The sequence below is a fragment of the Hippocampus bargibanti genome, linkage group LG06 (assembly GCF_051943395.1).
Source record: "Hippocampus bargibanti isolate YZ-2025 linkage group LG06, ASM5194339v1, whole genome shotgun sequence".
Lineage (NCBI taxonomy): Eukaryota > Metazoa > Chordata > Actinopteri > Syngnathiformes > Syngnathidae > Hippocampus > Hippocampus bargibanti.
In genome coordinates this window covers 10,150,934-10,174,500 of record NC_142739.1, presented here as the reverse complement: position 1 = coordinate 10,174,500, position 23,567 = coordinate 10,150,934, and the positions used below count along the sequence as shown (strand labels likewise).

Sequence of the window (23,567 nt, the reverse complement as noted above, 5' to 3'; positions counted from 1 at the left end):
GACTCATTGCATGATGCAACTCTTTAACTTTTAACACACCCTTGTTGACAAAACCACATAGAGAGAGCATTTGAGAGTAATATCATTGAGCCGTTGGATGATTGGCTACGCGAATAAAGATAATGAATCATATCGAACCAGAGGGCGTGCATTCTTTTGCCCGCCACACCCTTCGGGCCTGAGGCGGCGAAATGTAACACACCTGAGCGCTTGAGAGAATTAATATAATGTCAACCAGTAAGTACTTGTCAGATGCGGCTACTGTGAAACAGGCTGTAAAATATCATCAACCTCGAACTGCGTCATCAACTCTTTCTGTGTCTTATTTAATGCGATGCATTTTTTTTAATTACTCGAGCTGTTTGCTCTTCCACTGCTTGAAGACAACATTATGGAACGAAACCAAAAGCTTGTTGCAGTTTGTCGTCATGAGAGAAGCACTGACCTTGAAAGAATGATGGTTGGAAAGAGTTACTATTCTGAAAAGAGACATGTTCGGTTTTTGGAAAGGCCGAAATGAATGTTTGGGAAAAAATGTGAATTGAGATTTATGATGAGAATTTGTGAGTCATTTGTTTATTTTTTTTTTAATTGCTAGGCGGGCCATCTTCTTATGTGGTTCTTCCACCGTGAATTTAACAACGAACACAAATGAATGGCAGAGGACACTGCTCTAATACTTGGCAAAGCAGCCTGAAACATTTATTGGATTGGATTAGCCTTTATTAATCTCGCAGTGGAGAAATGTACATTTCTGCACCCTCTTTGTGGTATGAAGGAGTTCTAGATGAAAGATGAGAGGATCAAAGTTCCTTTTCACCAGTGGATCAAGGATGTCATGGTGGAATGTGCACGCCTGATACAAGCTAAATCTTGAAAGCAAACACAAAACGGTAGCATCCATTGATGAAAATGGATTGTCTCATATCTCCTGTCCCACGTAAATCCACTTCAATTCCAAGCCGCGAGAGTTCCACATATGCATCAGCGCTTTGTGCAGATGCCCCTTTCTTCTCATCGCGTGCTTCTCAAGCCATGCATCCAGCCACATTCATTATTTCATTGCATCTTGTAAAAAAATATATATAGATATATTGAATCTAGTTGCAATGACATTATTCTCAAATACTTTAAATACTTTAATGGAATTATTCGAACCACAAACCTCATTTCCTCTCATTCTGCAACAAGGGGCACGCATGCACACTCAAGTAAATGCATGTAAACATGCAGAAATGATGCAAATACTGTACCCGTAAAACATCAAACGGAATTTCAATCTCCCTGATGATCTGGGAAAAACCAGGACGACCCAGCTGCAGGTCTTCCCCTGAAGAAGTAATTAGACGCATCGCCTTGAGTTCTTCACCAGTCAAAGGCACTTAGTAAAATAATAATTAGGTTTATTCGTGTGTCAAAGAGAATATTTAATGAATGAAGACCAACTGTCTAATTCAGCATGCGATGTTGTGATCTGTGGGTAGATGCACGTTTTAAAGCAGAGGTCCCCAACCCCCGGGCCGCGGACCGGTACCAGTCCGTGGGTCATTTGGTACCGGGCCGCGCAGATAGAATAAATAATTTACAGAAAATGAAAAATTACCAGATTACATGCGTCGATGACTTACTCTTGACGCATGTCAAAACGCTTGTCGAGGTCACGTGATACATACCGCTATGATTAGCCCACCGTAAACTAGCAAAAGGAGTAAAAAACAAATGTCTTTGGAAAGTTTCTTTATCCGCCGGTCCGTGAAAATATTGTCTGACATTAAACCGGTCCGTGGCGCAAAAAAGGTTGGGGACCACTGTTACAAAGGACAACTGATCCGGAGGCATCAGTTGTCCTTCGTAACAAGTTGTGTCCATAATTTGTAAAATCACTTTGAATGACTTCTACTGACTGTATTTTACAAAGATTACACCACATATAGCTATATTTTACTTTTTAAGACTCGCGCTGAATATTCAGGAAATCTTGTTTTTGAGTTGATGACGATGCCTGATGTGACGTCACGTCTGGAACGCCCCTGACCCAGAAAGCGACACACAATGCATTTTGGGCAGTTTGTTTGGTCTGAAAACTTCGTGTTGATCCGTGTTGATGGCAACATTAGAAGGAAAACACATAAATAACGAGATGGTGATTCGTTGTGTGTTGCACCAAGACTACTATTTGATACTGGTTGACACAAATTCCCAGCAGACAAATCAGTCCATTTCCAATGGAGCTTGCGCGCCATCTTGTGCATTTTCTGGGACGCTACGTTGCACTCCTGATGGCTCAAATTGATACGGGAGGACTTCTTTAATCAATTGCAAACATTTATCCTCTTCAGAACTATTTGAATCATATTCATAACTGGATGAGTAACAAGAAAGCATCTTCTCCGAATTTGAAGCCATTGTTTTGATTCGAGAGCAAGGCAAGACGTTCTGGCGTGATGTCACAAACAAGGGGGCGGGACCTTCTGAAACTCGCAATCTCCGAGGTCATTTTGAAGTAGTTTTGGGACACTTTAACTAATTCTTATTGGTGTTTTGCACTTGACTAAAAATATCAGCCTGCGTGTTTTGGATATTTTAGATGCTATGGTGTGGGTTGTGCTTTAAGGGCAGCTATGGTATGTGATACTCTAGTGGCGGGGTTGTCAAACTCTGGTCCTCAAGGGCCGCCATCCTACATGTTTTCCAGGTCTTCCTATTGCAACGCACCTGATTCAAGGGAACGGGCTCATGTCAGACTTCCGCAGAGCTTGCTGATGATCTGATCATTAGAATCAGGTGTGTCCAATGAGACTGTTCCCTTGAGTCAGGTGCGTTGCAACAGGGAGACTTAGAAAGCATGTAGGACGGCGGCCCTTGAGGACCTGATTTTGACACCCCTGCTCTCGTGCACAAAAAAAAAAAATGTGGAAAAGTTATGTAGGTAGATTATTTTTTTTAGAAAAGTACAGCGTTTGCATTAACAGTGAAATACTTAAGCGTAACAGTGGTCAACTAGCATCAGGAATGCTGTGTCAGGTTTTGAGGCTCCACATCATTTACAATACAATATTAATAGTATGCGATGCATATGTAGAACTCTCTCAGCTTGGAATTGAAGCGGATTTATGTGGGACAGGGAATGTGAGATAATCTTTTTTCGTCAATGGATGCTACAGTGTTTGCTTTCAACATTTAGCTTGTAGCTGACGTGCACATTTCACCATGAAATCCCCAATCCACTGGTGAAAAGGACGCTTTGATCCTCTTCCTTTTTCATCTAGAACTGCTTCATGCAACAAAGAGGGTGCAGAAGGTGCTTAAAGGACAACCGACGTCTCCGGACAAGTTGTGTCCATAATTTGTAAAATGGCTTCAAATGACTTCTACTGGGGGTATTTTAATAAGATTCCACCGCATATAGATATATTTTACGTTTTAAGACTCGCGCTGAACATTCAGGAAGTCTTGTTTTTGAGTTGGTGACGAGTCCGTACGTGACGTCAGAAAAGGACCGTCTCCTCACCGTAAAAAAAGACGCATTGTAGCGTCTTTCCATCCCGTCAATGTATTTTGCTGTACTGTTTTTTTTAAACCATGTCTTACACCCAAAAGCCGCCAGCAGAGGGAGGCAAACTCCATGGAAAGATAGTATCAGCCTGTGGAAACGAGCTGATTCATTCCTCACCGGAGCTGGTCGCCAGTTTTCTGCCTCTTCCTCCTGCCTCTTCCTCTGCCTCCCGTTTGCCTCAAAATGGCCCAAATAAATTCTTTAATCGATTGCAAACAGGTATGCTTTGCTCATCAGGACTATTTGAATCATATTCATAACTGGATGTGTAACAAGAAAACATGTTCTCCGAATCTGAAGCCATTGTTTTGATTCACAAGCAATGCAAGACGTCTTGGCGTGACGTCACGAAAGGGCGGCGGGAATTTCTGAAAATGCCCAATTCACAGCTCATTTTTTTGCAGATTTTGGACACTTTAAGTCATTTTTATTGGTGTTTTGCATTTGACTAAAAAGATCATACTGCATGTTTTAGGTATTTTAGATGCTATAAAACGTTTTTCTGGTGTCAGTTAAAAAACAAAGAAGTGACGTCGGGTTTTATCTTTAGCTGTTATGAATATTTGGTTTATTTCTAATGAATCTAAATTTATAGCACTTCAAGCTATAAATAAAATAATTCCAATATCTCCTACTCGGTTGTAAATAATAACTGTGTTGTGTCACATTATTTGTTAGTAGCTGTTTTCAGAATCAGAATCAGAATCAGAATCAGAATCATCTTTATTGCCAAATACTGTATGTAGAACACACAAGGAATTTGTTTCCGGTAGAACATGCTGCACTAGTATCATCATCAAAAAATTGCAATTGTCTTGTTGTTGTTTTAATTTCAACATGGCGCCGCGAGAGTGGCTGCCTTTACAGCAGGTCCTGTTCCTTTCCATTCCTCTTACTTTCATCATTTTATTGCTGTGAAATGGAAATTTCACAATTGTGAGACTAATAAAGGCTCATCCAATCCAATCCAATCCATTATATTGTATTTCTCACTGAACCATAAAAACACGGGGCAATTGTCATGGACGAAAAGGACTGCCACAAAGGGAAAAAACTGGTGAGAAAAGTGGAAAGAGTTAAGATATTTTAAGGCCTGTTGGCAGTTTGAGAAGAACCAAGCTACTGGTACATGTGAAATTCTGAATGAATTATAATTGAGTAGTTGGTAAAATCAGGGTGATGTCAGGGATACGTCACAAAGCATTTTTACTGTATTTACTAACGTCAATCAACAACCAGCGAAGTGCTTATAAATGAAATGTATTCTTATCAAAGTCAAAGTCAGCTTTATTGTCAAATATGCTAATATGCATGACATACAGGACGCAAGGCACGTATAATTACTTTAACAAACATAAACATGAAAACGCCAATTTGCCGGGAGAGGTATTGTTATTTTGGCCAGATTGTCCTCTCAGTCAGTCAGCAGTGTCACGGCCAAGTTAAAAACAAACCAAAGTAGAGGCCACAGCATAACCCCCCACCTAAAAAAAATAAACTAAAATAAAAATTATTTGCATAGAATAGCTGATAAAGCATTGCTTTTTTTTCCTGTTCACCTTGGAGGAAGGATGTGTCCTTTGTGGTTGTGTTAAAAAAGCTAAAGATTTAGAATGTTAACCTTCATCATTATCATCGTTATGGGAGGTTATGGCAATTCTTTTCTATTCAACCCCCCCATTATCAAGGAACTATCGTTGCACAACAACTATTATAAATAAGTCATTCAACATATTTTCCATCTACTTGGTTAGATGCCTGACACCACTTCAAACATACGGGGGATATTTACACTAAGAGTGCAAGAATTAATTAACTGCTAAATTACCCTTTAATTCTAGCCATGTAATAAGTAATAAATAAATAAATAAATAAATAAACAGATATAATAACTAAACAACTAAGAAATGCTAAATGATAAACAATATTAAATATTAAATATTAAACATTAAATATTAAACATTAAATATTAAATGTTAAATAATAAAAAATAACAAATAAATAAAAAATGAAAAATGAAAAATAAAAAAATAAAAAAATAAATTATTAAATATTAAATATTAAATATGGTAAATATTAATACAGTAAAATAATACGTAATAAATACATATATACATAAATACAATCTCTTTCTCAGATGTCAGTGTTCAAAATGGTGCTAAAAGGTCATATAATGTTTTTTATTTGCCATGCAATGAGCGGAATGTGGCCAGTCATACTACAAGGTTCTGTTATCGTTTCCCTCATGGGCGTTGTGTTCTTGCACAACTCACATTACACTGTAAGGTCATAAATTCATGTAGCTGTTACCAAACTGGATAAAAGGTTTACAGAACCATCCAAGAGGAAGGATAACAAGAACATTGTTGCTATACCTCTGTGCGTGCGTGCGTGTATGTGCGTGCGCGTGTGTGTGCATGCGCGTGTGTGTGTGTGTGTGTGTGTGTGTGTGTGTGTGTGTGTGTGTGTGTGTGTGTGTGTGTGTGTGTGCGTGCGTGCGTGCGTGCGTGTGTGTGTGTGTGTGTGTGTGTGTGTGTGTGTGTGTGTGTGTGTGTGTGGCATGCGTGCGTGCGTGCGGGTGTCAGCAGTAGGCAGACCATCTGTGTGTGATGACTCCAGTCCAAAAAAATAAGATGTGATGCAAGGTTGCCTTGGTGTAGATTACAGCCAGCAGGTACAATGTCTCTCAGTGGAACGTTCACATTACAATAGCCTCAGCAATGGTGTAAAACATCATCTGCAAATCACTGTACTTGTCCTCTACAAATTCCGTTTCACACGGTCCTCACTGGAAAGGAGGATAAATGTAAGAAGTGAATTTTGAGGTGAATAATAGTCGCTAGCAGAAACAGGTGCCGGGTGGTGTGCAGCAGAGAACCTTCGCTTTGATTCCATATACAGTAAAGTCTCGTTATATCGATACGCAAGGGAATCCGAAAAAATATCGATATAACCGGGACTATCGATATATCCGATCCTGTGGGGGGGGGGGGGTGCGTAAATGCGGCATCTTTGTTATGGCATGTAATTTCATCATTGGGTTCATGGATTGCGTATCTAACATGTTTTTTGTACAGTAGTGAAGTGAAAAATAAAGTTGTGCATAAAATAAAAACGTCTTTACACTTTTTAATGACTATTTCCTTTCAAAAATGCAACCAACCAATGCTAAATCGTCAAGTTCTATTCACACGAAGTCACGAACGCCAGCATGTACAATCATATGAAAAACAGTGATTGTTGCAAACAATAAAGATATCTGGATGCAACACAATTAAATACTGTACATGGATGAAAAACTGCAACGTTTACATAACTTACGTGACGTTCGAGAGTGGCTGAATAGAATGCCGGCGCGCAGCTGTGACGTTACAACAGCTTTTTGACTGACTCAAGAAACACAAAAAGTGATGTTGGTTGCCCTTTAATGCACAGTATGGAATGTACAGTCATTTTCAAAATCATGACGCTTCAGCAGACAACACAACAAACATTGTTGCAAAAAACGCTTGCATTCATGTAACAGTACGTGTACATAACACTGCAATTAGTATGTATGTAAGCTATTTAAAAAAGTCATCAATCTTCTTCTGCTTCCCATTTTTATATTTTAATATGAACACTTCCATCTTGTTTAACGTTTCTAAAAAAACGGATGCATTTTCTACGGATTCAAAGAAAGATCGCGTGTCCGCAACCCCTTGCAACGCTTTTGTCGAAGTTGCAAAAGGTGTGCATTCAGTCGCTACTTCTTCATCGTCATCAGCATCATCATCATCACGGGAATCTACTGTGGCATACTTGGCTTTGACCTCCGCTGCGATATCCGCATCTGATGAGCTTGGGAATGTCGCAATGTCTTTGTCGACTGCGACATATGATGCAATGTCGGCGACTTTTAGCTTTTCAGCCAACACTGCAAGAGGAATGTTGTAGTCATCCTCTTCGTTAGCTGCAGATGTTTCCTCACTGCACCCTGGATTTTCAAATTTGCAGTGACGGAAGCAGTTCTTGATGGTGTTTTCGGACACCGTGCTCCACGCTTTGGAAATTGCTCTGATGGCATCCAAAACAGTCCATTGTTGAAGACACACGAGCAGCCGTCTGATACACACGAGCTGCCGTCTGAAAATGGCGTCTGCTCGGGAGAGCTGCCACGTAACAAGACACGTGACCAAGTTGACCAATGGCGCGACGGATATATCGATGTAAACAACAAAAATGGCCGGCGGGGGATGAAAAGGAGCACCGTAATAACCGGATTATCGTAACAACCGGGTATCGTATTAAACGGTACTAATTATACATAAAAAGACTAGAAATGTGCAAGGGAAATGAAAATAATATCGTAATAAGCGGTACTATCGTTATAACCGATATCGATATAACGAGACTTTACTGTACTTGTGTTTTTTTTTCTTTAATCCGTCATAAACTATCATTTCTCTCTTGAACGCCATACGGAAAATAGAGCATTGTTGTTACTGTCGATCACAGGTGGCAAAGTCAAAGCCCAGGGGCCAAATATGGCATTTTATTCGGCCCGCAAAAGCAAATTAAGTATGTCAAGTTCCATAATTCTTGCTAAAGTCCGAACAAGAATTTCAAATTGTCATATCAGAATCAGAATCATCTTTATTGCCAAGTATGTAGGACACACAAGGAATTTGTTTCCGGTAGAACACGCTGCACTAGTATGTAAACCAGAATAACAGCTATTATTCTGGACTTCAGATTTGAAAACTAGTTAGACATTAATTTGCTGTGAGCCCCATTTGTGATATGTGGAGGAGATAACCCATTCTAATGGCTTACCCAAATTTAAAATAGCCCTCGAGAGGAAACCGTAACTATAATGTGGCCAGGGGCAAAAAAATGAGTTTGACACCCCTGGTGTAAATGCTCTGCGTTGTACTTATGCCAACAATGTGTTTTTGACATTAGGACTTCTCCACCTTGAAATAAGTAACAACAGTTCATCTAACGCTGTATCTATTGTGTTCATACTTCCACATATATTGTATTGTTCTCCTATAGAAAAGGTGTAGCGTTTTATTAACCCATACTCGCAACACGCTGGTGAAGGTAGAGTGAGCCAAAAAGCACTTCCTTTCCAGCCAGAACAGACGGCCTGATTTGGGTCAGCAAACATCACCAGCCAGGATTCAGTTTGCCGCGTGGTGGAGATTATTCAAATGTTGAGTCTGCCTGCCAAAAAGCTCTACTTGAAAATAATCATACCCTTGTGACAACCATTCCATCGCTGGCGGCATTGCAGCTAGTAACCTCTGATAATTACGCCGAGTCGTAATGACAGCCCTCCCAATACTGTCGAAAAGAAAAGTGTTTCCTCTTCAAGCAAGCAAGGCAATAGTCATAGCATACCGTGGATAGAATTGTCTTCAACTCATTCACTGCCATTCACAAATTTATTCGGGAATTGAAAATATGGTGTAGAGTGCCATTACCAAATTCTGTTTTGTTTTTTCATGCTTGGGTGCCAATAAAGCGCTGGCCATGGCCTCTGGCAAGGTTTTTACCTTTTCCACAAGGGGGCAGCTTTTTTCCATGTTAGCGCTTTGTTCCAGCATCAGCAGTTGATAAAGCGCTATATAAACCAATATGTATGTATCGCACTGTATTTTGGACAGCTGCCTTTATCTCAAGCTAATATAACTCCAGACCCATATAATTTAGGAATTAACACTTTTTTCCTGATCAAAGAAGAGCGTGTAAGGTTTCTAACGCTGTATTGAATGTTTATGTAGTCATAGAACTCAATATTCTTTGGGTCCTGGAATTCAAGTGAGAATGACAAACACTGGCACAGGATTGGACACATTTTTGAGTTAATATACAGCAGACCAAGCGAGGAATAGTGAAAACTGGTGTATAATTGATGCTCATTAAAATCCACTGGGGGTAACCATAGAACCCCTGAAAATCATAAAAAAAATAACAATCATACAAAATTTGCACCTAAAATGTGTGAGAAATGGCTAATGCGCCCTCAAAAAATGGGGAAAAAATACTGAAGAAAATTTGTGAAAAAAAATAGAGATGTACGAAGAGGATGCAGGGATCCACTACTGAGGAACTTTGCTCAAACTGAAATATTTGCAAACTAAGGTAAGGATTCCTACTGAAATGAATGGAAATGCAATTAATCCGTTTCAGTCGAGGTGCGATATTAATACTGTATGCTTTGTAATTCAAGTTGTATTGGATCTGGTGGTCATTTTGAGACAGTGGAATTCGTCCTAAATATAAACAAGAATATGTAATACAGTGTGTTAACTCATTCACTGCAATTCCCGAGTTTATTCGGGAATTGAAAATATGATGTGGAGCGCCATTCCTGAATTTGTTCGGGTTGTTTTTTCTTGGGGGGGTGGCTGATAAAGCGCTGGTCAAACCTCTGGCAATGTTTTCCCCTTCCATCAGGGGGCAGCATTTGTCTTTTTTACAGATGCCCCCATTTCAAGCTCAGATAACTTTACACCCATATAACTTTGGAATTAACTTTTTTTAATGATGAAAGAAGAGCGTCTGAGGTTTTTTTACGCTGCATTAAGTGTTTATGTAGTCCTAAAACTCAATATTCTGTGGGTCCTGCAATTTGAGTGAAAATGACCCAAAAAACTGGCACTGGAGTGGACACATTTTTGCACATCTGGCAGTGAATTAGTTAAAATGTAACCCAGTGGATATAAAATGAAACATTAGCCCATTGCGAACACTATCACCAACTTGAACAATCTTATATTTCTTTTAAAATGTTGTTGATGAACCTAATTACTTTGTATCCAAATCATTTATAACCAAACGCAGGTTCACTTTGAACAATGTTGACTCAATTCAAAGAAATCACGAGTCAAGGTGTGATGCAGTACAATTGTACACTGCAATCAGATTCAACCGCCGATAACCTATCACAATTGAACATTCTTATTTCATGGTGTGAATTTAGATTTCTGGACACTATTGGACATCATTGGAAAATAGTCACAGGTGGATTTCAACTTGGAACTGGCACACAGATTCAGAGTAAAACTATACAGTACATTTACATCCAGATAACTTATAGCAAAGACTGATACTAAAGAAGTTTCACAGTAAGCATAACAAAAACAAAGAAATTCATTAAAATAATTAAGATATTGTGGTGTATGAGAGAATGGCAGAATTAAAATTCTAGAAACCTTTCTTGAATTCTTAATGTAAAGATCTGCCGTACAACAATGCTCTCAAGATAGAAAAAGTGACACATATTTTCCTGCTAAACTAAACCCCAATGAATTCAAACAGGACTACATTATATAAGAAGTTCTGTGTCACTGTATTGTGACATATTTTGGATTTTGACAACCCCACAGAACTTCCAAACTTGGCGCCACATGCATGGAAAGTGGACTACAACATGCCAACGTGTTCCTCCCTTGCAGCCCACCACCAAGTGGAAAGGAAACTATGGATGTGATTGACAATGTCGTGCTGAGATGCCAATTAGTGTGCACAAATAAGGGAGAGGGTGCTTTCCGATTGCAAGAATAAAAACAACAGGCTCCTGTAACATTTTATATGCGACTACCCAAGTTTACCGACATATGAATGTTTATGTGAGACGGTGGATTTCAACTCTTACCAGATGACACGGATGAACCGGAGAGGCTGGAATTACTGGAGGTTGCCATCCTGTCCCTCCTCTTCTTTACTGTCGCTCATTTAAGGTGCGCTCCCGGCAGCAGCAGATCCATTCTGTAGGTGCCTCCATGACACTCATGACAGATCCACCGTCGTTCACGAGTCTTCCTATTTTTCTATGAATGAACAGATCCAATCATCTCAATGCGCCCGGTCGCCTAGGAGGCTCAAATTGGAGCAAGAAACGAAAGTGCTTCAGAATAAAAAAAAAAGGCTCGAGAGACCACATGGGAATGTCCAACGAATGAAGCTCACATGTCTACAGGTTGTGATGCAAACGTACGGCCGCCTACCTCCATGTGCCTCCAGGAGGCTCGCAGGATTTAACACACTCCGCCGCAGAAGCACAGACGCGCCTTCTTAAAGTGAAAGTCGGACTTGGTGCACTCAAAGCCAAAACGTAGCAACCAGGGTTGACAAAAAATCAGAAAAAAACCACAAATCTGATTTTAAGGATGCGCGCAAAAAATACTCATTAAGACACATTCATTGTACATACAGGATATAGACTGAATTCAAACGTGATGTCGTATTGGGTTCGAATTCATATCTGGGGAAAGAGCGTCCTCTAGTGTGTCTACTCTTTCATTTCGTCGAGGCACAGTGACGTCCTGGCGTCACTTAAGTACCGACTTTCAACTTGTTGACCTAAATTGTTTACTATTTAAAAAAAGTCTTCACCTTGTGATTAAAATCAATTTGCTGCTGTGAAATGTAATTTTTTATTAAATATAATATAATAATATAAAGTTTATTTCACAAGAACTACTTTGTGTGAAATGAATGTGTACAATTATTTTTCTAACATCGTTATATCACATTATGTTACAATAAACAATTAGTTAATGACACAATTGAATGTAAACATTTTATTTAACCATATAGAGGGAAAGGGGTTAATTTAGCTCAGTGGTTGTTTGGTAATTTACACATTGGATACTACAGTTTCACGTTTTCTTTCAACATTTAGGTTGTAGCAGACGTGCGCATTTCACCATGACATCCTTGATCCATTGTGAAAAGGACGGTTTGATCCTCTCCTCTTTCATCTAGAACTCATACAAAGCGGATGCAGAAAGTGCTTAAGATTGAATGACTGGGTCTTTGTGATGTCATATTATTTTGTTATTTCGTTTATATTTGTTCTTTTGACTTCAGGATGACGCCACGAGAGTGGCTGCCCTTACAGCAGCGCCTCTATTTTTTATTTTTCTACCTTTTCCTTTCCTCTTACTTTAATCACTTCACTGCTGTGAAATGTAAATTTCCCCGCTGTGAGACGAATAAAGGCTACTAATCCAACCAATACAAATCAATTTCATCATTCAAATGCTAAAAAAGTGGGGTTAAAAGACACTCTTAAACCACTACTGCTGCTGTTGAGTACTTACAATGTTAAATATTTTCAGTGTTAACACTCAAGTGGAACCCGACAATAATCGTAAATGTGTGGAGGTTTGTAGTTTACATGGTCCCAATAAGCAACCATCTTCTTTTCCTTTCGGCTTTTCCCTTCAAGGGGTCGCCACAGCAAATCAGTGTCCTCCAAAATGCTCAGCATCACAAGTGTTTTCACTTTCAACCCAATAAACGGTGTCACGTGGTGTCATAAAAACACCCAATCAATCTGAAAAATCAACGTAAATGGCTTGTGTTTGTTTTGTTTCCCAGCGTGCCGTCGTTCGGGGGAAACAGAGGGTGTCATGTGGTCACGATCACGTGACGGCTCTTTTCAGATGGTCACGTGACAAGGGTATTGCTTTTGCGTGACCGAAGAACTTCTTCGTTGAACAAACATGGGGTGAGTTTGACTAGATTTAAATACGTAAAATAAAATACATCTTCGCATACTGACATTTGATGCCGGCGTATTTAACGTTTGTGCCGACAAAATATTGGCAGAGCGTGGATGGGTGTCCTGTTACTACTGTGGGCCGCTCAGGTTCCAGTCCAAACACGCCGATGCTCGTCCCTTTTCTGCCGAAAGTCACTTAATGTCAGTAGCCTCAATGGTGTGGACCCCGGAGTTCCTCTCTTTCTCACTCCTTACCTGGAGAAGGGCGCGATCGACGAAGGTAGTAGATTTCTACATTTATCATTACACAACTCGACTCACCTCAACTTTCAACTCAACTTTATTTACCACCATATAGCACTTTCAAAGTGCTACGTACATGGAGCAAGTATTATATACAGTACATAACAATAAAGCAATCATGAGGTATATTATCTTTCCTATCAAATCTGTATCGTTTCGAAAAATTACATTGAAATTTGAGAATTTCACCCTAAAATGTTTGTCACTTTACAAATGTGGAAATTATTGAAACGTGATAGCTCTTAACATTTTTTAAAATAGAATAAATACAGAATCTCGATGTATTTGTTTTCATTGTTTTTTTCAGCCAGGAAATTGAGTATAGTTGGAGAGCTGCCTGGTGAAAACGTGAAGAGTTATGCGGGCTATCTCACTGTCAACAAGAAATATAACAGTAACCTCTTCTTCTGGTTCTTCCCAGCGCTCAAGGTAATCACAAATCTCTCCAAACAGCATTAGTATGTTAATACTGTAATTTGCTGCAATTACAATTATTATCCTATATGTTTATCCAGCTGTATAAACTCACAAATTTTTTTTTCCCCCACATTCCTCTCTTGCTTAATCATGTCCAAAATTCAAACCTTTGCAAGAAAAATAAGTGTACAATCTTGTTATTCCCATTTTTGTTTTTATTTACAAAACAAACCTGTTTTAACCATATCAGATTCAGAACTATCTTTATTGGCCCAGTATGTAGAACGCACAAGGAATTTGTCCCCGGTAGAACACACTGCACAGGTATCATCATAAAAAAAGACATGACAAATAAGTATGGCGGACACTAATTAAAGATAATCTAATCTAATTCCTTATTGTAAATGGTGCCGCTCAGGAACAACTGTGAGACAATGTGCAAAGTATCAAGCAGACAGTGGTTTGAGTGAGTACCAAGATGGAGCTACAATGATTATAACGGGATTATACCAAGATGGAGCCACAATGATAATAACGGGATTATGTGCCTAATTGACTCACTTCTAAAATCTATGGAAGAAAATAGGTGTTTAAATTTAGTATGCTGGCCTCTAATTTGTTTATTTTTGTTTTTATGCTTTAAAAAAATGAACGATATAGCAAGTCCACAAAGGCTGAACTACAATACAGCGTCTGACCGCTCTACCAACAAATATCACCCTTAACCTTTTTTACCAAGTAACATTGAAATACTTTGTTTTGGAGCCGTGTGTGTGTGTGTGTGTGTGTGTGTGTGTGTGTGTGTGTGTGTGTGTGTGGGGGGGGGGGGTGGGGGTGAAAGTCTGTTAAGAAAAAAAAAACACTTCAAAAAAACATACTCCTGAAATCTCACGAAGATATTTTGTGTGACTTTTACAGCCGTCTCCTCATCGAAATGCTCCCGTCCTGTTGTGGCTGCAAGGGGGCCCCGGAGGCACATCCATGTTCGGCCTCTTTGTGGAACACGGACCCTACGTGGTTTATAAGAACATGACGGGTGAGAAACAGGCTGCCATATTGGTGATGTTTACATGTCTGATTGAAAAGCTCCAAATTTAGACAAAATATTTAAATGTTTGCTTTCAAGTGTGAGTAACATAAATATTGCTTTTCACACACTATAAAGACGCTATGTTCATATACTAGTATGGACAAGACCAAGTCCGGCAAATAGCTTGTGTACTTTTTTCTTCAAAATACAATATCTTGATCTAATCATGGAAAAATGAAACTAAAGTCCGAACAACTCCAAATGTAAACTGTCTGTAATGCCAGAGCTGTGGTATCAATACACAAGTTGCCATCACTGTTACATTGGTGAATATTTCAAGTGTATTGAACCATTTTGTTCAGTGGTCTGACAGTGAGCTGATGACAGTGAGTGATTTTCATTATCAGGATATCACTGTTTGGAATTGCCTGAGTTAAATCTTGGACAAAACAATACATAGATTTTAGGACTAATTTGAATGAAAATCCAACCGATTAGAAAGCAGAAGATAAATTCGGAGACAATCTGATTGAAAATGGAGAGTGAAAAATGAATGTTTGCTTATTTTTCGACCAACCACGGCACACACACACAAATAATAATAATAATAATAATAATAATAATAATAATAATAATAATAATAATAATAATAATAATAATAATAAAAAGAAGAATAAAGCTATAGTAATAATAAGATGAAAAATAAAGCAACAGTAATAGTTAGAATAAGAATGACAACAACAACACTAATAATAATAATATGTTTTATTATACGCACCTTTCAAAATTCTCAAGGACAAGTTACAGTCACAAACACAAGCACAATAAAACCACAAATAAAGTCAAAGTCAGCTTTATTGTCAAATAAATAAAATTATAAAAGAAGCAGAACATCAATTGGGATAGAATCTGATTAAAAATGGGGAGTGCAAAATGAATGTTTGCTCATTTTATGACCGACCATGGCGTGTGCACACAAATAATAATAATAATAATAATAATAATAATAATACAGTGATATCTCGGTTTACGAACCCCTTGGCTTATGAACTTTTCGGTTTACGAACGTGACATTTATGAAAATCTTACCTTGGCATACAAACTATTTTTCGGGATACACACAGCGCTGCCACAATGAGTGATGTGTCGTTCGCGAACGAGCCCGTTCACCTAACAAGAAAATGGTGGCCGACTGTTTTGTCCTCTATTCCCCGCCCCCAGTTTTCGGTTAAAACCACATGATTGGTCAAAAACGCAGGAGTGAGGGGGGGTGTTAAACATTAAAGAAACAGGTAGACGACAGAGAAAGAGTGAGAAAACACACACACACACACACACACACACACACACACACACACACACACACACACACACACACACACACACACACACACACACACACACACACACACACGAAAGGGAGACGACAGAGCTTGAAACAAAAAACAAAAGTGGTGAGAAAATTGATAGAAAACAGTGAAATTTGGACTTGTTTCAACTTTGATAGTTCAAAAGCAGAGTGTAGAATGGAAGGTTAAAATATCCCATCACTCAGGCTCCACAAATAACCCACACAAGCCATCTATCTGTACACTTGATGCAAAAAGGAATCAACCCAGCTAAACAGAACACAATTGATGAGGAAAAAAGTAAAATTATCGCAGAGAAAGCACCTCCAAGGGATCATTCATCAAGATGGTGAAAGAAGAAGGCTACGTTCCTAATCAAGTGTTTAACGCTGATGAAACCAGCCACTCCATTCCATCAAGCCATCAACGACCATCAGAAAGGTAAATAAAATGACTTTATTATACAGTAAAGTTTATTTCTTTAATTATAATACCATAGCACATTTATTATACATAAAATAAGGCATATTTTGTGTAGTTTTAAGGCTGAGAAAATTAGAAAGTAGAAAATGATGTTTTATGGGGACCTGGGAATGGATTGTTCTCATTTTAATGGTTTCCTATGGGAAATTAATTTTTGGGATACACACTTTTCGCCTTACACACTCTGTCTGGAAACCAATTAAGTTCGTAAGCCAAGGTATCACTGTAATATGTTTTATTATACACACCTTTCAAAACTCTCAAGGACACTTTACAGTCACAAATACAAGCACAGTAAAACCACAAATACAATTATGAATAATAAAAGAATACATGAATCTAAAAAAAAGTATTTTAAATTAAATGAACGTTTGTGTCTTTGCAGTGGATTTGAGGGATTACGCCTGGACCTCAAGATATTCTGTGTTATACATTGACAATCCAGTAGGTATTGCGTTTCTATCCACACGCTTTATAGAACATTCCAAATAGCCTTTTGTTTGTTTTGTGTATCAGGTCGGAACAGGTTTCAGCTTCACTGACGACGACCGCGGTTATGCTCAGAATCAGGATGATGTTGGCAGAGATCTGTACAGGTGCTACACTCCCTTCCATTTCTTGCGTCACTTTAACTCATTTACTGCCAGACCATGTGTAAAAATGTGTCCACTCCAGTGCCAGGGTTTTTGTCATTTTCACTCAAATTGCAGAATATTGAATTTTAGGACTCCATGTACATTCAATGCAGCGTAAGAAACCTTAGACTCTCTTCTTTCATCAGAAAAAAAATGGTTAATTCCTCAGTTATATTGATCTTGAATTATCGGAGCTTGAAATGGGGGCAACTATACAAAATCATGTCATGTAAAACATGTCTTATTCTCTTGTTTTCCAAGTGCTTTGGTCCAGTTTTTCCAGCTGTTTCCCGAATACCAGTCCAATGACTTCTATGCCACGGGAGAGGCAAGTCTTTGGCATTTTCTTTGGTAACAAAACATTTGGACAGATGCGATTATTTTAGCACACTAGCATGTATAGAAACGTTGTGGGATTTAGACCTCTTTTAAAAAAATGACAAAAACATGATCATATTTTGAAATTGTGTGTCACAAAAAAAGATGTTTTCCAAAATGGCCGAGTTTTATTGTGAGATTAACATGCACCGCCACAATGTCCGTCATTAAACAATAAAAGTCAACATGTGTTCTCTGTGTGACTCTTCAGTCCTATGCAGGGAAGTACGTTCCTGCCATCTCCTATTACATCCATAAAAACAACCCCACTGCCAAGGTTAAAATCAACTTCAAGGGCATGGCCATCGGTGACGGCCTGTGTGACCCCGAAATGGTGCGTATCTGCCGGCATGAGTGTCGCACGTCATTCGCTAGGGAAATCATGTAACCTTATCCCATTTGGCAGATGCTGGGTGGCTACGGTGAGTTTTTGTACCAAACGGGCATGATCGATGAAGTTCAGAAACAGTTCGTCAACAAGCAGACCGACTTGGGCGTGGCGCTCATCCAGCAGCAGAAGTGGGTGGAGGCTTTTAAGGTACATGATGTTTCAATATGATCACTGAGCCATCTAGACATATTTCATCTGTCAAACCTACACATCCAATGTACGGCTAAAAAAAATCTCTTGAGGTTTTCATATAAAATACGGATGATTCCAATGTCATCTTCAATTTCAAGTTTTTCTACTTTCATTCCTTTCATCACTTTGCTGCTGTGAAATGTAAATTTCTCCACTGTGAGACTAATAAAGGCATATCCAATCCAATCCAATGTTAGATAAATTCAGTACACATTGAAATATTTTTTAATGAAGTGTTTTTCATTATTTTGTTTACTACCGTATTTTCTGCACTATAAGGCGCACCGAAAAGCCTTCAATTTTATTTCAAAAGATGACCATGCCCCTTTTAATCTGGTGCGCCTTATGTATGGAAAACGTTTTGAGCAGTGATGGACCGTCAGGGCCTGCAAGGCCTTCTCTGCTGGCCTAAAAATATGAATCACAGACTAATGTGAATTATATTTTGTCCATAAATTCTGATCAAATAATTCCAAATTTTCTTTTAGATTTGATCCTCTCATTGCTTTTCCCCCGTTGTGCTGCTTCCAGATGTGTGTTTCGTACTGCAGCATTTAACTCATCACATTTCAGCCATCATTTGTTACCAAGGCCAGAAAACTATCTGGACGCCTTCACAATCAGTCCTGCAGGCCCTGGAGCTTAAAAATCAATGTAGATAAAATTGTTGCTTTAATCAATCAGTTTGAGTTGGCAACTCAAGGCCTCCTGGAAGGCGCTGGAAACGTCAGAGTTTTCACAAACTAGGATTGGCTGGTCACATGATTGGCTAGTGACTAGCCAATCTGAATCAGAATCAGAATCATCTTTATTGCCAAGTATGTAGAACTCACAAGGAATTTGTCTCTGGTAGAACACGCTTCACTAGTATCATCAAAAAATGGAGAAAAATGGAGGCACTATACAGTTGTATTTGGGTTACTGTTTAGAGATAATGGCTTGGGGGAGGAAGCTGTTTAAATATCTGCTGGATTTGGTGCGCATCGATCGATAGGGCCTGCCTGAAGGGAGTAGCTAGAAAAGGTGGTGGACAGGGTGTGTAGGGTCGAGTAGGATTTTCCGCACCCTTGTTTGGATTCTTGCAGTGTGCAAGTTCTCGAGAGTGGGTAGGGCGGTGCAAATGATTTTTTCCGCCGTCCTAACTGTCCGTTGAAGTCGGATTTTGTCCATTTTTGTGGCGGCTCCGAATCAAACGGTGATGATCATAGTATCACTGGCCGCTAGTGATAAGACCATACTGGCCAGAGCTAGCACACTGTATCTATAGCAAGCTGTATAAGCAAATATATTGTGTTGATTTAATTGCGGTTTTGTCAACCCACAATGGCTGGAGGAGGAGAAGAAATAGATTTTGTTGCAGATATACTGTCAAAGCCATTTTCAAGACAGACTTTTCAAGAATAGATGGACATTATTAAGAAAGACTGGACAGCTCCAAAGCTAGCAAAAAGAGCAAATATATCGCAATTGTATGCGGTTATCATGAATCCCCATGTTCATAGTAAAAATATGAACAGTTTAATGACAGTATTTCTTACGTTTCTTCAAGTCATAAGTTATTTTGTTGCTATCGGCACCCTCTAGTGGACGTGTAGTAAATCACACCACACTAGCAGCTGTACATTGATTCAGACATAGTACTACTGAAGGCCTAGCGATGAAATCCATGACCCGCCACTGGTTTTAATGTATGTCATTCATTGAATGTGTGCCTTATATTGCGGTGCACCCTATAATCCGCAAAATACGGTACTTGACTTGAAGGAAAACCTAAAATTCACGATTTTAAAAGTTTGGATTTCTTTGTAAAATAAAATAAAAAAAATACAATTACTTTTCAGGAAATATTATAGGTAGGATATGACATTCTAGGACCAATTTTCCTGTTTGTTGAATTTGTATCAGCGCCAGCTTTTGAATGGAACCACTGAAACGACTTTTTCCACAATATGCGAATAAATCAGGCTGTATCGGAATTCCTCTTTCTGTTGTGTCCTGCCAGGTTTTCGACACATTACTGAATGGCGACCTGGCACCTTACCCTTCCTTCTTCCAGAATGCAACAGGCTGTACCAACTATTTCAACTACATGTTATGTCAGGTATTCGGAAATACTACCATAAATTGTTTACCGTATTTTCCGGTGTATAAGGCACACCGAAAAGCCTTGATTTTCTTCAACAGGTGACCCTGCGCCTTATACGCAGGTGCGCCTTATATGTGATGTAATATTGAGCCACAACAGGTCTCGCAACTCCTTTCAGCAGCCACCGACTCCATTTCCCCGCTGTTGAAGAAGTCATATGTCACGCCAGCCTTTACTGTAGCGCCTTATAAAATGGTATGCCTTCTATATGGAAAACGTATATATTTATATGTTATATTTGGAAAGCATTTTTTATTTATGCGCCTTATAGTCCGGTGCGCCTTATACACGGTAGACGTTTGAAAATACACCATTCCTTGGAGGTGTGCCTTATACTCCGGTGCGGTTTATCTACTAGAAAATACGGTACTCTTTTTTTAAGTCACATTTAAGGCTGAATGCAATTGTGTGAGGCATCCATGTTTACACTCAACAAGAACTGTAGTCGTCATCGAAACAGTTACAAAAATGATCTTTATGAAGGTAGATTTTTATTTTTAGATACACCTCATTTATTTCTAATGAAGCATCCCTTGTAGTTACATCTACATGTTTTACATCAGGAACCTGAAGACCAGGAATACTTTTCCACATTTGTGACGCTCCCAGAGGTGCGGCGTGCCATCCACGTGGGCAAGCTGGAATTCCACGACGGCTCACAAGTGGAGAAGCACCTGATGCAGGATGTGATGAAGAGCATCAAGCCCTGGCTGGGCGTGCTCATGGATCACTACAAAGTGAGGATTTGAAACGGAATAACCATTTCGGACTTTGAACGCTGGAGGCAAAAATGCAAAGGAGCAAGGATGTCAATGTATTTATTTATTTATTTATTTTCAAAAAGGGAAACACAATGCTGGTGCAGGATGACAACCATGCTTGTGGCTTAAATCCCAAATTTAAATAGCGCAAATTGGCCAAAACAAATATGCGAATCAAACCTCTGAAGATGGAAGACACTGATTCGCTGTGGTGACCCCTTGAAGGGAAAAGCCGAAAGGAAAAGAAGAAGAAGAAATAGGAACAAATATGAAAATACGTCCCGTCCCGAATTTGTTTAGGTTTTGGGTTTTCTTGCATTGGTGCCAAAAAAGTGCTGGTCAGACCTGTGGCAATGTTTCTCCCTCCCACAAGGGGCAGCATTTGGCTTTTGTCCATGTTAACGCTTTGTTACAGCTTCAGCTGTTGCTAAAGCGCTATATAAATCAATATGTATGAATTGTATTGTATTTTGTACACCTGCCCCCATTTCAAGCTCATATAACTTCAGACCCATATACAGTAACTATTTTTTCTGATGAAAGAGGAGGGTCTAAGGTTTCTTACGGAACCTTTTTGACTAAGAGAGCCATAAAAGTAAAATATTTAGAACTGTTTTTCAGTGAGAGTCACACACGCGCTCGCGTGCACACACGCACGTGCGGCCACTTTTCAACAACATGTCAGAATGTATTATTTAAAATAACTTTGTGATAGTACTAACCGTTAACATGAATGGTATTCCGTTTCTCGTGATTGGTAAATATCCAGCCAAACGATCGGCTCCATAGGCGAAGTTACTGCGAGGTAGCCTCCACACGGCTCATAAGCTTCCACACTTGCTATCAGCAATATACTTCTCGCAGAAGTATATTGATGCTAACGTTAACATGGGGTCACTGACATTCGAGTGTTTCATCGATGGAATTGTTTCATTGCAAATTAGAATCAGAAGATTTTCTCTTCTCAAAGGCGAATGCTGCGGTGCATTCAAGCTGAAGTGTACTCGTTGAGCTCATTTAAAGGGGCGTTTACCTGTTTCCACATGACGGCCAGTATCATCCAATCAAAATTGCGCTCTCCGCCAACCTAGGTCAGTGTCATCCAATCAAAATTGTGTTTCTACCAACTGCAGCCCCAACAGGAAATGAACGGCGAAAAAACGAGAATACGTATTTAGTTTTATCAGCGAGCCATATGCAATCATCAAAAGAGCCATATATGGCTCACGAGCCATAGGTTCCCGACCCCTGATGTAGATGCTTTGTGGGCCTAATTGGCTTAAGTGCTATCTAAGAGACTCTCACTCTCCTCAAACGCAGGTATTGATCTACAGCGGTCAGTTGGATGTGATCGTGGCGGCTCCTTTGACCGAGCGATTCTTGCCCACCGTCAACTGGACCGGAGCGGACGACTACAAGGCGGCGCCGCGCTTTCCCTGGAAGCTTCAGCCTGAAGACACGGAGGTGGCTGGTTACGTCAGACAAGTGGGAGAGTTCTACCAGGTGAGCTCTTGAATCATTCCCATTAGTGGTTGAGTGTCAAATGTGGCTTCTTATCATGCAGGTCATTATCAGAGGAGGTGGACATATTTTGCCTTACGACCAGCCAGCAAGGTCTTTTGATATGATTGACAGATTTCTGTCGACACGAGGCTGGATATGAAGCATTCGCCTGATCAAACTGCAAATCAGGCTCATCTTTAAATTGCTGTTCATCACAATTTGCATTTCAACACGGCATTCTGTTTTATGCTTTCATTGCCATCATGCCGTCTTCAATGGTATTGTACACTCTCAATGTTTTTATGAAACATTGGGTGTTTTATTATTTTAAATGAAGTTGTTCAAAATGCCTTTTAACTGCTGCAAGACTTAAAAAAATCATTGGGAGTCAGTCTGTGATTTTATAGGGATATACAGGTATAAACTATAATATATATGTATATACAGTATACATGTATGTCTATGTATATGTGTGTATATATGTATGTTATGAATTAAATCAAGAGCACACAGCATAACACAGCAGTAAACGTGTTTTTTAATTACCTCAAAAACCTAAATGTGAACAATCAATGTTTAATTTGAATTTCCATTAAATAAAAGCCACTTTAAAAAAACTGGTGTCTCATAAGTATTTTGTAATATTTCGGCAAGGTTTTGTTGATCATCAGACAAGCCGAATTAAGTAGACTTGACAAATACAGTTTAGTTCTGGTAATCGCCACCAGGGGGCGGTGGGCACAAAGCATTTTCTACCATTTCACAAAATGATCCAATCCTTGATATTAAGAATCATCGCCGTTTGGAATTGATATTTGACAAAATTGCCTTGAACATTGGCTGATTAGTTGTTATTTGAAATATTAAAAACAAACACAAAGTAGTAAAACATTTATTTATGCCTATTGTAAGTTTTTAATTCTG

General features: G+C 39.2%; 2 protein-coding genes across 4 annotated transcripts in view; one reads left to right on the top strand and one right to left on the bottom strand.

The window, feature by feature from the left end:
* The window catches only part of chn2 (chimerin 2), a 37,777-nt gene extending 26,129 nt beyond the window's left edge, over nucleotides 1-11,648 (bottom strand). For 2 of the 3 annotated variants that reach the window (XM_088998072.1, XM_088998074.1), the window contains exon 1: nucleotides 11,202-11,547. In XM_088998072.1, the coding sequence (XP_088854198.1) occupies nucleotides 11,202-11,250 (49 nt within the window). In that variant the 5' untranslated portion in view covers nucleotides 11,251-11,547. The other variant, XM_088998073.1, reaches the window with a different exon arrangement.
* A 1,298-nt stretch (nucleotides 11,649-12,946) lies between these two features.
* Nucleotides 12,947-23,260, top strand: cpvl (carboxypeptidase vitellogenic like). Its single transcript, XM_088998071.1, has 13 exons — nucleotides 12,947-13,061; nucleotides 13,163-13,335; nucleotides 13,666-13,787; nucleotides 14,694-14,811; nucleotides 17,023-17,081; nucleotides 17,154-17,233; nucleotides 17,534-17,600; nucleotides 17,862-17,984; nucleotides 18,057-18,188; nucleotides 20,236-20,334; nucleotides 20,943-21,116; nucleotides 22,461-22,643; nucleotides 22,705-23,260. The coding sequence occupies exons 1-13, from the start codon at nucleotides 13,057-13,059 to the stop codon at nucleotides 22,801-22,803; spliced, it is 1,434 nt and encodes a 477-aa protein (XP_088854197.1). The 5' UTR covers nucleotides 12,947-13,056; the 3' UTR covers nucleotides 22,804-23,260.
* The last annotated feature ends 307 nt before the right edge of the window (nucleotides 23,261-23,567 follow it).